Raw genomic sequence first — 14,096 nt, forward strand, 5'->3', positions numbered from 1 at the left:
TGTGGCCTAACATATGATCTAAACAGGAGAATGTTCTGTTTGTGCTTGAAAAGAGTGTATATTCTGCTGCTGTCAGATGGAATGTTCTATATATGTCTGTTAGGTCTATTTGGTCTGAAGTGTTATTCACATCTATTGTTTTCGTAATTGGTTTTCTGATGAGTCTATCCATTGTTGAAAATGGAGTGTTGAAGTCCCCTACTATTGTATTACTGTCTGTTTCTTCCTTTAGTTCTATTAATATTTGCTTCATTTACTTAGGTGCTTTGATGTGGGAATACATATATTTACTATATATATAATCTCTTGATGAATCAACCCCTTTATTATTATATAAAGACCTTTGTCTCTTGTGACAGCTTTTTTTTTTTTTTTTGAGACAGAATCTTACTCTGTTACCCAGGCTGCTGGACTGCACCAGTACTATCACAGCTCACTGTAGTCTCAACTACCTGGGCTCAAGCGGTACTATTGCTTCAGCCTTCTGAGTAGCTGGGACTATAGGTGTGTGCCACCTCTTGTGACAGTTTTTGATTTAAAGTCTATTTTGTCTGATATAATTATAGCCAGCTCTTTTTGGTTGCCATTTCCATGGAATATCTCTTTTAATTTCTTCACTTAGAGCTTACATGCATCTATTTTTTTTTTCTTTTTTGAGGCAAGGTCTTGCTCTGTTGCCTAGGCTGGAGTGCAGTGGTGTAATCACTGCTCACTGCAGCCTTGATCTGCCAGACTCAAGCAGTCTTCCCAACCTCAGCCTCCCGAGTAGCTAGACCTACAGGCATGCACCCCCATACCCAGCTAATTTTTGTATTGTTTGTAGAGATGAGGTCTCCCTATGTTGCCTAGGCTGGTCTCAAACTCCTGGGCTCAAGTGATCAGCCTGCCTTGGCCTCTCAAAGTGCTGGGATTACAGGTGTGAGCCACTATGCCTGGCCACATGCATCCTTAAAGCTAAAGTGCTTTTCTTGTAGGCAGCATATAGTTGGTTCTTGTTATTTTTTTTTTATTCATTTTGCCACTCTATGTTTTTTTGTTGGGTATTGATAGGTAAGGATTTACTTTTGCCATTTTGTTAATGTTTTCTGACTGTTTTATAGTTCTTTTATTACTTCCTCTTTTGCTCTATTCCTTTGTGATTTGTTGGTTTTTTATAGTGGTAAGCTTTTATTTCTTTTTCTTTATCTTTTGTGTTATCTACTACAGATTTTTCTTTGTGGTTACCATGGGGCTTACATAAAACATAAGTCCTTTTAAAGCTGGTAATAATTTAACTTCAGCTACATAAAAAATTTCTACACTTGACACTTTTTATTGATACCACAGTTAACATCTTTTCGTATTGTGTATCCCTTAAGAAATTATTTTATATATAGCTTTTTTTTTTTTTTTTTGAGACAGTCTCACTCTGTCATCCAGGCTGGAGTGCAGTGGCACAATCTCGGCTCACTGCAGCCTCCTTCTCCCAGGTTCAAATGATTCTCCTGTCTCAGCCTCCCAAGTAGCTGGGATTATAGGCACCTGCCACCACACCTGGCTAATTTTTTGTATTATTATTATTTTTTTAGTAGAGACTGGGCTTCATGTTGTTGGCCAGGCTGTTCTCAATCTCCTGACCTCAACTGATCCACCCACCTTGGTCTCCCAAAGTGCTGGAATTACTAGTGTGAGCCACCATGCCTAGCCCAAATTGTTTCATATATAGTTATTTTTAATGCCTTTTTCTTTTAACTTTTATACTAGCATTAAAAGTGTTTTTCATACCACTGTTACAGCATTAGAGCATTCTGAACATGACTGTTGTTACTTTTACACGGTGAATTTTGTACTTTCTTTTCTTTTTTTTTTGAGTTGAAGTCTCACTTTGTCTCCTAGGCTGGAGTGCAGTAGCACGCTCTTGGCTTACTGCAGCTCTGCCTCCTGAGTTCAAGTGATTCTCCTGCCTCAGCCTCCTGAGTAGCTGGGATTACAGGTGACCACCGCCACGCCTGGTTAAGTTTTGTAATTTTAGTAGAGATGGGATTTCACCATGTTGGCCTGGCTAGTCTCAAACTCATGGCCTCAGGTGATCCACCTGCGTCAGCCCCACAAAGTGCTGGGATTACAGGCTTGAGCCACCACGCCCGGCCTATGTGTTTTCATGTTGTTAGTTAGCATCCTTTCATTTCAACTTGAAGAACTCCTATTAACATTTCTTGTAAAGCAGTCCTACTGGTGATGAACTCCCTCAGCTTTTGTTTTCTGGGAAAGTCTTTTTTTTTTCCCCTTGAGAGATAGGGTCTCAGTATTTACTCAGGCTGGTCTTGAATTCTGAGCTTAAGCAATCCTCCCAGTTCAGTCTCTTGAGTAGCTGGAACTACTGATGTTCATCATCATGCCCAACTTAGGAAAGCTTTTATTTATTTTTTTCATTTGTGAAGTACAGCTTGCTCACTGGGAATGGTGTTCTTGGTAGGCTTTTTTTTTTTGGTCTTACTCTGTTGCCCAGGCTAGAGTGCAGTAGCATGATCCCAGCTCATGGCACTCTCAACTTCCTGGGCTCAAGCAGTCTTTCTGCCTCAGTCTCCCAAGTAGCTGAGGTATATGCCACCACACCTAGCTAATTTTTGTGCTTTTTGTAGAGATGGGGTTTTACCATGTTGCCGAGACTGGTCTTATACTCTTGAGCTCAAGCATTTTACCTGCCTTGGTCTTCCGAAGTGCTGGGATTACTTGTGTGTGCCACCATGCCCAACCCAGTAGTTTTTTTTTTCTCAGCACTTTGAATATGTTATCTCACTCTCTTCTAGCCTTCCAGGTTTCTGCTAAGAAACTGACAGCCTTATGAGAGTTCCATTGTATATAACAAGTTGCTTTTCTCTTGCTGCTTTCAAAAGTCTCTTTTTGTCTTTGACTTTTGAGACTTTGATTAGAATGTGTCTTAGTGAAGTTTTTTTTTTTTTTTTTTTTGAGACCAAGTCTTGCTGCTCTGTCACTCAGGCTGGAGAGCAGTGGCACCATCTTGACTCACTGCAACCTCTGCCTCCTGGGTTCAAGTGATTCTCCTGCCTCAGCCTCCTGAGTAGCTGGGATTACAGGCACCCACCACCATACCCAGCTAATTTTTGTATTTTTAGTAGAGACTGGGTTTCACCATGTTGGCCAGGTTGGCCTCAAACTCCTGACCTTAAATGACCCGTCCGTCTTGGGCTCTCAAAATGCTGGGATTACAGGTGTGAGCCACCGTGCCTGGCCTGACATTATTACTTTAAATAAGCTTTCTGCCCCTTTCTCTTTCTTTACTTTTTTTACTGTTCCTATAATGTGCATTTCATTTTGCTTGATGGTGTCCCAGAAATCATGTAGACTTTTTTACTCTTTTTTTTTTTTTAGATGGAGTTTTTTTTGTTCTTGCCCAGGCTGGATTGCAATGACGTGATCTTGGCTCACAGCAGCTTCCACCTCCTAGGTTCAAGCGATTCTCCTGCTTCAGCCTCCTAACTACCTGGGATTATAGGCATATGCCACCACACTTGGCTAATTTTTTATATTTTTAGTAGAGACGGGGTTTCTCCATGTTGGTCAGGCTGGTCTCGAACTCCCAACCTCAAGTGATCTGCCTGTCTCAGCCTCCCAAAGTGCTGGGATTACAGGCATGAGCCACCACACCAAGCCTAATTTTTGTATTTTTAGTAGAGATGGGGTTTCACCATGTTGGCCAGACTGGTCTCGAACTACCGACCTCATGATCCACCTGCCTCGGCCTCCCAAAGTGCTGGGATTACAGGTATGAGCCATCATGCCTGGTCTCTTTACTGTTTTTCATTCCTTTTTCTTTTTGTTCCTCTACCTGGATAATTTCAAATGACCTGTCTTTGAGGTCACGGCTCCTTTCTTCTGTTAGATGAAGTCTTCCGTTGAATCGCCCTATGGAATTTTTCAGTTTAGTTATTGTGTTCTTTAGCTCTGTATTGCATTTCGTTGTCTATGTTCTCTTGTTGCTCACTGAGCTTCTTTAATACAATTATTTTGAATTCTTTTTTAGGAAGTTCATAGATTTGCATTATTTTGGATCAGTTTCTGGTGCTTAATTTTCTTCCTTTGCTAGTGTCATTTGTCCCTGATTATTTGTGATCCTTGTGGCTTTGAATTAGTGTCTGTACACTTAAACCTGTGGCCACCTCTTCCAGTCTGTATAGACTGGCTTTGTCAAGGAAAGCCCTTCACTCGTCAGCCCAACTTGAGGTTCTGGGTGGACTTGCTGAAGGGCTCTGCAGTCAAGTTTGCTCCTGGAGTCCTTGGGTAGGCTGGCCTATTGCTGGAGTCAGCGGGCAGGGGGACCTGAGGCTTGGGTCTGTAGAGGTCATCTTGGTGCCTAGAACTGTGGAAGCAGGCCTGGAGCATGGGTCATTTGGGGCCCGTCTGAAACCTGGCTCCATAGAAGTTGACCTGGCTATAGGGTAGGCTTTGAGCCTGAATCCATGAGACCTTACCTGACACCTGTATCTGTGGGGGTGGACTTGGTCCTGACTCCACAGGCACCAGCGTGGCATGGCGGTCTACTGGGGAAGACTTGTCAACTGGGACTGTGGGTGTGGGCCTGGAGTCCAGGTCTCTAGGGGTGGGTAGGCCCTGAGCCTAGGTCTGCAGCTGCTGGCTTGGTGCTAGGGTGGGCCTGTGTTCTGGTTCTGTTGGGGCTAGCTTCGGTCCATGGGAACCATTTTGGAACTTGGGGCCATACTTTTCTATGATCTTTAACTCCACTCTAAATTCATCCTTGATCCCTTGACTTCATTCCCTCTGGATATGTTGAGAGATAAGGGTCTGTTAAGGGAGATCACATGGTTAATTGATCCCCATTTTTATTTTCTTATCCCTGTGACTCTCACAGGGAGGCAGAACTAGTGTTATAGTTGTCCTGTCACGTCACATTCTCTTCTCTTGACTTGTAGGAGAAACCTTATTTGTTGCATGTTGTTCTTACATAACAAGGCAGTGGCTTTATACATTAGCTGGCATTTGGGAGGGTCAAATTCTCTCCTTGGACCTATTTGACAATTATCCTAAATTTGTAGATGGCATTTAGTTCATTAACTTTCAGTGGACTTTTGAAGTAAAACTCTTTTGATTAGTATGATTTGGACAGTTCTCACAAATGTTAATGAGCAGCATGCTTTAAACATAAAACTAACACAATTTTGTGGCATTATTTGGGCTTTATTCACTTTTGCTAGTAAAATTTTCTCCTTTTCGTAGAAGAGCTAAACAAGTGACTTTAAAGATGCAAAAGTGAGTTACTGGTGAGGAACAGGAAGAAATTCTTTGTAGCAAAAGAGTAAAGATAGCTATAGTTTCTTCAGTGCTAGTGTAGGGTGGGTTGATTGGTTTAATTTATAGCTGACAGTTTACAAAGGCCCTTTTGTGATGACTAGCTCCCTTGATGCTGTTTCGTGGCACTTGGCTACAACAGTTCATGAGCCTACAAAGTTTCAGGAAAGGTGCAAAATGGAGTTTTAGTCTCTTTTCTGGATTGGCTCCCAAATTTCAATAGAGTCTTTTCTGTGGACAGGCTACAACTGTTTAGGGTCATGAAATTACATGGTTGTAAGACTAAGAATTGGGGTCCCAGAATGAGAATTTATTTTGTAATCTTCACTAATCATTTTCACAGTTGACTGTACCAGCTTATTGACAGTAGTCTGTACTAACCAGAGATGTGTGATTGAAATTTTAGGCAGTAAATGTGGTCTTTTCTTACTTTTTTTTGGTAATCATGTCAGATAGGAGTCAGATCAGCATGTTAGTCTATCACGTGAAAAGAAAAGGGAAAGGGCTTAATGGGAAATGTTGCGTTAAACAAAATCATTGATAAAATTTTGAGTACCTACTTTTGTGGAAGGCACTATATATATTAGGTATTGGCTATACAGAGATGAAAAAAGTAGACATCTTTATCTTCATGGAACAGTGTTAAGTGAGTTTATTTACTGTTATGATTTCTTAGATAAGTGAGTTTATTTACTGTTATGATTTCTTAGAGTCTTTTAATGTGTCTGTGTGTGCTGTGATTTGGCAAGAGAGGTATACAGGATGAGAGATCCTTAAACTTACCTGACTACAGAATTCACTTCGGGTAAAGCCGTATCTTATGATGATAGTGTTCTTCAGAACCTAGTTTGAGAAATATTTAATGACCGTCTCTAAGTGCAAGACCAGTGATCTAGGGGTATAATTTTTTTCATTCTGTTTGATCATTGGTAGTCTCTATATTGAAGAAGTCTCTATATTGGAAGTCTCTATATTGATGGTAGCTGCACATGGTAGTTCATGCCTGTAATCTCAGCACTTTGGGAGGCTGAATTGGGAGGATTGCTTGAGCCTGAGTTCAAGACCACTCTGGGCAACCTAGGGAGACTCCTGTCTCTACAAAAAAAAAAACAAACAAATTTTCTCAGTGTGGTGGCATGTGCCTGTAGTCCTAGTGACCCATGAGGGTGAGGAGGGAGGATTGCTTGAGCACAGAAGGTCGAGGCTATAGTGAGTTGTGATCACGCTGCTGCATTCCCGCCTAGGTGACAAAGCAAGTCTCCATCTCAAGAGAGGTGGATGGCTTTAGGCAACAAATTTGGGGGCGGTGGAGGAGAAAGAGAGAGAGAAAAAGAGAGAATACGTGTGTTTGTGATGGTGAATTTGTGGTGTATGCTATTAGAAAATGTTGTTATATTAAGTCGTAGAAAACTGATGGCTACTTCTGGGAGACTGAGTGTGGTGGCTCATACCTGTAATCCCAGCACTTTGGGAGGCCAAGACAGGTGGATCACGAGGTCAGGAGATTGAGACCATCCTGGCCAACATGGTGAAAACCTGTCTCTACTAAAATATGTTTTAAAAATTAGCCAGGTGTGGTGGCGTGTGCCTGTAGTCCCAGCTACTTGGGAGGCTCAGGCAGGGGAATCACTTGAATGTGGGAGGAGGAGGTTGCAGTGAGCCAAGATCGTGCCACTGCACTCCAGCCTGGTGACAGAGCCAGACTCCATCTCAGAAACAAAAAAAAAAAACAAAAAAATTAGTTGGGCGTGGTGGTGTGTGCCTGTAATCCCAGCTACTCGGGAGGCTGAGGCAGGGGAATTGGTTGAACCAGGGAGGTGGAGGTTGCTGTGAGCCAAGATCGTGCCACTGCACTCCAGCCTGGGTGACAAGGCAAGACTTCATCTCAAAAAAAAAAAAAAAAAAAAAAAAAAAAGAGAGAAATACATGCAGGAAAAAAATCTATTCTTAAATTAGGCACAAGAAAAGTGGGAAGCCCACTTGGAGCGAGACCCCTTGAGTTGTGAGGCCTCACTCAGTCCCAGCTGTGTCAAATCATGTCAAGCCTCCATGAGCATTTTAGTTTGTATAAATGGAGCTAATAAGTTCCTTCCTAACCAGGGACAGTGTTTTGCCAGAGTTCCAGGTGAAGTTCCCCATGAAGAGGCAAAGGTAGTTACTATCTAAGGGAGCATATCAAATAAAGCATCCAGGACGATGTTAAAAACACACACACACACACACACACACACACACACACACACACGGAAGCTATATGTAAAATTTTTTCCCTTATGCTTTGGGCTAGGGTAGGCTTAAGTGTGGAATACCAATTACTGACATTGATAGGAAGGTGGGAATGTTTTGGTTGGTTCATCTGCTTCTTGGAGGTATTCGCAGTCAAACTAGGGTAATCTATGTGAGCCAGTAATTTTTGCTTACCTAGTGTAACAAGGGCCTTTTTATTTTTCATTTATTTATTTTTTGAGACAGACTCTTGCTCTTGTTGCCCAGGTTGGAGTGCGGTGGCATGATCTTATCTCACTGCACTCCACCTCCTAGGTTCAAGTCATCTCCTGCCTCGGCCTCCCGAGGAGCTGGGATTACAGGTGTGTGCCACCATGCCCAGCTAATTTTAGTATTTTTAGTAGAGATGGGGTTTCGCCATGTTGGCCAGGCTGATCTTGAATTCCTGACCTCAGGTGATCCACCCACCTGGGCCTCCCAAAGTGTTAGTATAACAGGCATGAGCCACTGCACCCCGCCCCTCATATTTTTTTTATAGTCATCCCTTTCCTTCAACCCCTGGCAACCACTGTGACCATATAATTTTTCCTTTTCCAGAATATTATATAAATGGAAGCATACTCCTGATTCATTCTTTGTTTGGAGAAAATTTAGTAAAATTCCAAAATTTGAAGTTTTACTCAAAGCAAACATATCACCTTCTTATGTTTTCAGGAGGGAGAATGACCATTTTACATAGGACCAATGCTGCCTAATTTTTTCGGCTTACCTTAGGTTTGGATTGTGTACATTCTTTGCACAGCCCATTTCCTCTTCCTCATGTACCTAGCATTAATGATCTGGAGTACATCAGAGGTGGCCATTCTCTGATGGTATTTTAAATTTATAGGTCATTCAATATTGGGTCTGACCAACAGTTCTAGCAACTCAGAATTAAGTATTTTCTGAAACTTTCCATTAGTCAGGAAAATCCCCCCTTCTTAAAAAGTGAAGTTAATGGCTGAGCATGGTGGCTCACGCCTGTAATCCCAACACTTTGGGAGGCCGAGGCAAGTGGATCACCTGAGGTCAGGCGTTCCAGACCTGGCCAACATGGCAAAACCCTTTCTCTACTAAAAATACAAAAATTAGCCAGGTACGGTGGCAGGCGCCTGTAATCCCAGCTACTTGGGAGATTGAGGCAGGAGAATTGCTTGAACCCGGGAGGTGGAGGTTGCAGTGAGCCAAGATTGTGCCATTGCACTCCAGCCTGGGAGACAGAGCAAGACTCTGTCTCAAAAAAAAAAAAAAAAGTGAAGTTAATACAAATAGCTTTCAATAAAATATTAACTAGAATAGGCATATAAGTTTTTTATCTGATAACCAGTGTGAGAACTGTCATCTTTTATGCTTTTCCAAAAGTAGGGTGAGAAGTAGGAAGAAAACTAATGTAACCTCATAAAATTCTGCCCAGTAGAACGCTATCATAGAAATGTACACGGCTAGGGCATGGTGGCTCATGCTTGTAATCCCAGCACTTTCAGAGGCCAAGGCCAGAGGGGCTGCTTATGAACCTAGGAGTTCAAGACCAGCCTGGGGAACATAGCGAGATCTCTATTAAAAAAAATTATAAATAAATAAAAATAAATAAATAAAAATTTTTTTTTTTTGAGACAGAGTCTCATTCTATTGCTCAGACTGTAGTGCTATGGCACAGTCTTAAATCACTGCAATCTCCACCTCGTGGGTTCAAGTGATTCTTGTGCCTCAACCTCCCAAGTAGCTGGGATTACAGCGTGCACCACCATGCCCTGGCTAATTTTTGTATTTTTAGTAGAGATGGGGTTTTGCCATGTTGGCCAGGGTGGTCTTGAACTCCTGACCTCAAGTGATCTACCCATCTGAGCCTCCCAAAATGCTGGGATTATAGGTGTGAGCCACTTTTCCCAGCCTACAAAAATTTTTTTAAAAAGAAAAACCAATTAAAATATACTAAAATATATGTATTTTTCTGTCTGCGATGTTTCAGATACATAACTATTAGAAGGAAGACATTTAATAAAGTCATGATATATGTGTCTAAGTACTATTATCTGATGGTACTTTTGATAATCCTGTAGCTATCCTGTAATTATTTTCTTAATCCTGTGGAGATAATAAAAATAGTATCATATGCTAACTTATAAAAAATCAAAGAGAAACCCAAGGAAGATTAACAGTGTAGTTATCTATGTTTATTAGTCTCTGAATGTTTTATGAGTTAGGGATTTGCATATTAAAAGTTCTCTTATAGACCTGGTTTATTATCTTTGACATGCCAGTGATGTTTTCATATGTAAGGGAATGTACCAAGTTACAAATAGAAGGGATCTTTTTGTTTGTCCTGATTGACTTATTGAAATTTATGGAGCTTAAAAATTGGGGGACCTTTTTTTTAAGGCTATGAAAATGATTCTGTAGAAGACTTGAAGGAGATGACTTCAATATCGTCACGGAAGAGAGGTAAAAGAAGATACTTCTGGGAGTATAGTGAACAACTTACACCATCACAGCAAGAGAGGATGCTGAGACCATCTGAGTGGAACCGAGATACCTTGCCAAGTAATATGTATCAGAAAAATGGCTTACATCATGGTAAGAGGGAATTGCAGTCAGATATTTATTGTCCCTTTAAGTTGAGATACTAATCCATAATGCTTACTCTGTGTACCTAGGCATTCAACCCTTCCTAGCAAACTGGAGGCAGGGACTTTAGAGCTGCTACATTTGCCTTATTGCCCTGCATCACTCACAAATAGCTTTTACCAGTGTTAGGAGTCCTCACCTAAGCAGGGAGGAAGGACTGTGCAAACATGATTTCATTTCTAGTCCCTTCTTAATCTACTTACCCCATCCAGGAACCGACTGCTGGTTTCTGATCTGTCACAGTTGCTATAACCAGAAGGGTTGAGGAGAAAGTGAACAGGCTCTCTTGCATTCTTGTCTAATCCCCAGATCTAAATATAATGGGGGGACTGGAATTCAAATGGTAGTGGGGATAAAAGGGTAAGGAAAGAAAAGAAAGGAAAGATGGTTATAGAGAAAAGGAGTAGTAGAGAAGAGTTGAATACCTGTAGGAGGAATCAGAAGAAGTTTATAATCTTAAGTAGGTCAGGCCGTGTGCTGTGGCTCATGCTTGTAATCCCAGCACTTTGGGAGGCTGAGATGGAAGAATCCCTTGAATCCAGGAATTCAAGCCTGCAATGAATTGTGGTTGTGCCACTGCTCTCCACCTGGGCGATAGAGTGAGACCCTGTCTCTAAAAAATTTTTAAAAGTGACCATCTTAGGTAGGTCAAATTTTGAATTGTGAACTCAGGAAGCTGTGATTAAGTAGAATTTATTCTGCACAAATGTTATTTTTAAATCTAAAGTTTCTAGTTGTTCTGCTCTGAGTGAAAAAAAAAAAAAATTCAAAGTCTACTGAAAAAAGTGGGGAGGGGAACTTCTAGTAAGCCTGATGGTCAGTAAACAGGCATTTACTCATCGTACAGATGTGAGTTGCTAAGAATTTTTAAGGACAAAAATTCCATCTGACATATGTTTGTGCCTCATTTTCCCTTTCCACTAGCATCCAGGTGTACTATATTGTCTCTCAGTAAATTATTACCAAGTTTTTACCCTCAGATAAGTTTTCTATTGGAAATGAAACATTAAGTCCAGTCAATAATTCCAAGTAGCATATGATAGGTACTAGGAAAGTTATAGGAGTTTGGAGGACAGAGCCATCCCTTTTGCCTGGAATGATAGACCAAGACCCCTTGGGTCTTCTATAATGTTATTTATCAAAGTAACCAAAGAAGAGCTTTTTTTTTTTGAGACAGAGTTTTGCTCTTGTTGCCCAGGCTGGAGTGCAATGGTGCGATCCTGGCTCACTACAACCTCTGTCTCCCGGGTTCAAGTGATTCTCCTGCCTCAGCCTCCTGAGTAGCTGAGATTACAGGTGTGTGCCACCATGCCCGGTTAATTTTGTTTTTTTTTTTTTTTTTTTTTTGAGACGGAGTTTCACTCGTTACCCAGGCTGGAGTGCAATGGCACTATCTCGGCTCACCGCAACCTCCGCCTCCTGGGTTCAGGCAATTCTCCTGCCTCAGCCTCCTGAGTAGCTGGGATTACAGGCACGCACCACCATGCCCAGCTAATTTTTTTTGTATTAGTAGAGACGGGGTTTCACCATGTTGACCAGGATGGTCTCGATCTCTTGACTTGGTGATCCACCCACCTCGGCCTCCCAAAGTGCTGGGATTACAGGCTTGAGCCACCGCGCCCGGCCCAATTTTGTATTTTTAGTAGAGATGGAGTTTCTCCATGTTGGTCAGGCTGGTCTCGAACTCCTGACCTCTGGTGATCCACCCACTGTAATCCCAAAGTATTGGGATTACAGGTGTGAGCCACTGCGCCTGGCCCAAAGAAGAGCTTTTAAACAAGGTTATGCTTACTTGTTGGATTTTCGAGTTCAGTACAAAAATGTGTATGTCTGACAATTTTCAGGCATAGCATCAGAAACATCTTGGTTTGGGTAAAATCTCTAAACTCTCTTCTGACTGTATCTTATACCCTAGTCCTGATTTTGGTGTTTAATTGAACTTATACTCTGATCCTAATTTGAGGTGCTTAGTATGCCATGCAGATAATTAAGAATCCGTCATTCTGGGACTAGAAGCCTAGGGTATGGAAGAACTTAGAAAAATTAGAACTCTGCCATATCACCCCTGTTTCCTGCAGCCACAAGATGGGAAGGAGAAGAGGCTAGCCCTTCTAGGATAGATTGTTAAGCTTGCTGACTTCTGAAAAGAAAAGGTAGTGGTGGGGAGTGGTTAAAAATGTGGCTGTGAAAAATGTGTCTCTTGTTAATTAAAGTGATCTAACTTAAACTTCTTTTAAACTGTTTGTAGGAAAATATGCAGTAAAGAAGTCACGGAGAACTGATGTAGAAGACTTGACTCCAAATCCTAAAAAACTCCTCCAGATAGGCAATGAACTTCGGAAGCTGAATAAGGTGATTAGTGACCTGACTCCAGTCAGTGAGCTTCCCTTAACAGCCCGGCCAAGGTCAAGGAAGGAAAAAAATAAGCTGGCTTCCAGGTAAATGCTAATAATGTTCACTCATGTGAAGAAAGTTTAGGAGGTGAGGTTAGTCCCTAAGTGAGTTTTTATAGAAGGTCAAACACTTAAACCATTATTCAGAAATTGTATTTTTCTTTTATAAATACTACAATGAGAATATTATAATTTTTCTTTTAAAGTAGAAGATGGTATTTATGTTTTTTTAAGAGGGGAAAGATGAATGGACTCTGGTGCATTATGTTATAGTATAACAATAAAAAAATTTTTCATAGCTTTATTTTTTGTTTTTAGTAAGTTAGAGTTATTGAGCTATAACTTACAGTAAAATGTATACCTTTTAATGTATATACTTTTATGAGTTTGACAAACATATCCAATCATATAACCACCACCACAATCAAGATATTGAACATTTTCATCATCTTAAAAAGTTTCCTTATGTCTCTTTGTAAAAGCAAGCACTTTCCTGCACCTGAAGCCCCTCAAAACCACTGATCTGTTTTCTGTCTCCATAGTTTTGCGTTTTCCAGAATGTCATGTAGATGGTATATGTATGTAGCCTTTGATTTAATCTGTGTTCCTTTTTTTTTTTTGAGACAGAGTCTCACCCTGTCGCCCAGGCAGTGGCCTAATCTCAGCTCACTGCAACCTCTGCCTCCCAGGCTCAAACTATCCTCTCACCTCAGCCCCCTAAGTAGCTGGGATTATACATGTGAGCCACCACGCCCAGCTAATTTTTGTATTTTTTGTAGAGACAGGGTTTCACCATGTTGCCCAGGCTGGTCTCAAACTCCTGACCTCAAGTGATTCACCCAGCTTAGCCTCCCAGAGTGCTGGGATTACAGGCATGAGCCACCACACCCAACTGAATCTGTCTTCTTTCACTCAACATGACACATTTGAAATACTTCCATATTGTTGCCTGGAGTAATAATTTTTTCGTTTTGGTTGCTGAGTTGTATTCCTTTGGTGGGGACATAATACAATTTTATCCATTCACCAGTTGAAGGGGATTTGGGTTGCCTCCAGTTTTTGGCAAGTATGAATAAAACCACCATGAACATTCACTTAAACATGTTTGTGTGAACATAAGTTTCCATTTCTCTTAGATAAATATCCAAGCATATATGTTTATAAGAAACTGTCCAACTATTCTCCAAAGTAACTGTATGTACTGTATGTACTAGTAGGAATGTAAATTCGTCCTGGCAACATGTGAGTTTTCCCATGCTTTACATCTACAACTTTTGGTATTATCAGTTTTTGTTTGGTTGTTTTTGTTTTCTAGCCACTTTAATAGGTTTGTACTGATCATAGCTTTATTTTTAAATGTGTGCTAAATTTTTAAAAATCAATTTGCACAAATGATTATGCTGTGTTTTCTGGTAACTCATTTGATAAACGTCAGTAGGCAGTGGTTTTGGGTTGCTATTAGAAAATGAAAGACAAATAGTCACTTAAAAAGGAAAGTAGACTGGG

General features: G+C 41.0%; 1 protein-coding gene across 2 annotated transcripts in view; it reads left to right on the forward strand.

The window, feature by feature from the left end:
- CREBRF (CREB3 regulatory factor) overlaps positions 1 to 14,096 on the forward strand; it is an 81,301-nt gene that overhangs the window by 40,605 nt on the left and 26,600 nt on the right. For both annotated transcript variants that reach the window (XM_012461154.2, XM_012461156.3), the window contains exons 5-6: positions 9,952 to 10,146; positions 12,446 to 12,635. In XM_012461154.2, coding sequence (XP_012316577.1) covers positions 9,952 to 10,146; positions 12,446 to 12,635 — 385 coding nt within the window. The remainder of the gene's footprint in view (positions 1 to 9,951; positions 10,147 to 12,445; positions 12,636 to 14,096) is intronic.

This window comes from Aotus nancymaae, unplaced genomic scaffold, assembly GCF_030222135.1.
Source record: "Aotus nancymaae isolate 86718 unplaced genomic scaffold, 86718_ANA_hifiasm-v0.15.2.pri h1tg000015l_1, whole genome shotgun sequence".
In the NCBI taxonomy this organism is placed as follows: Eukaryota; Metazoa; Chordata; class Mammalia; order Primates; family Aotidae; genus Aotus; species Aotus nancymaae.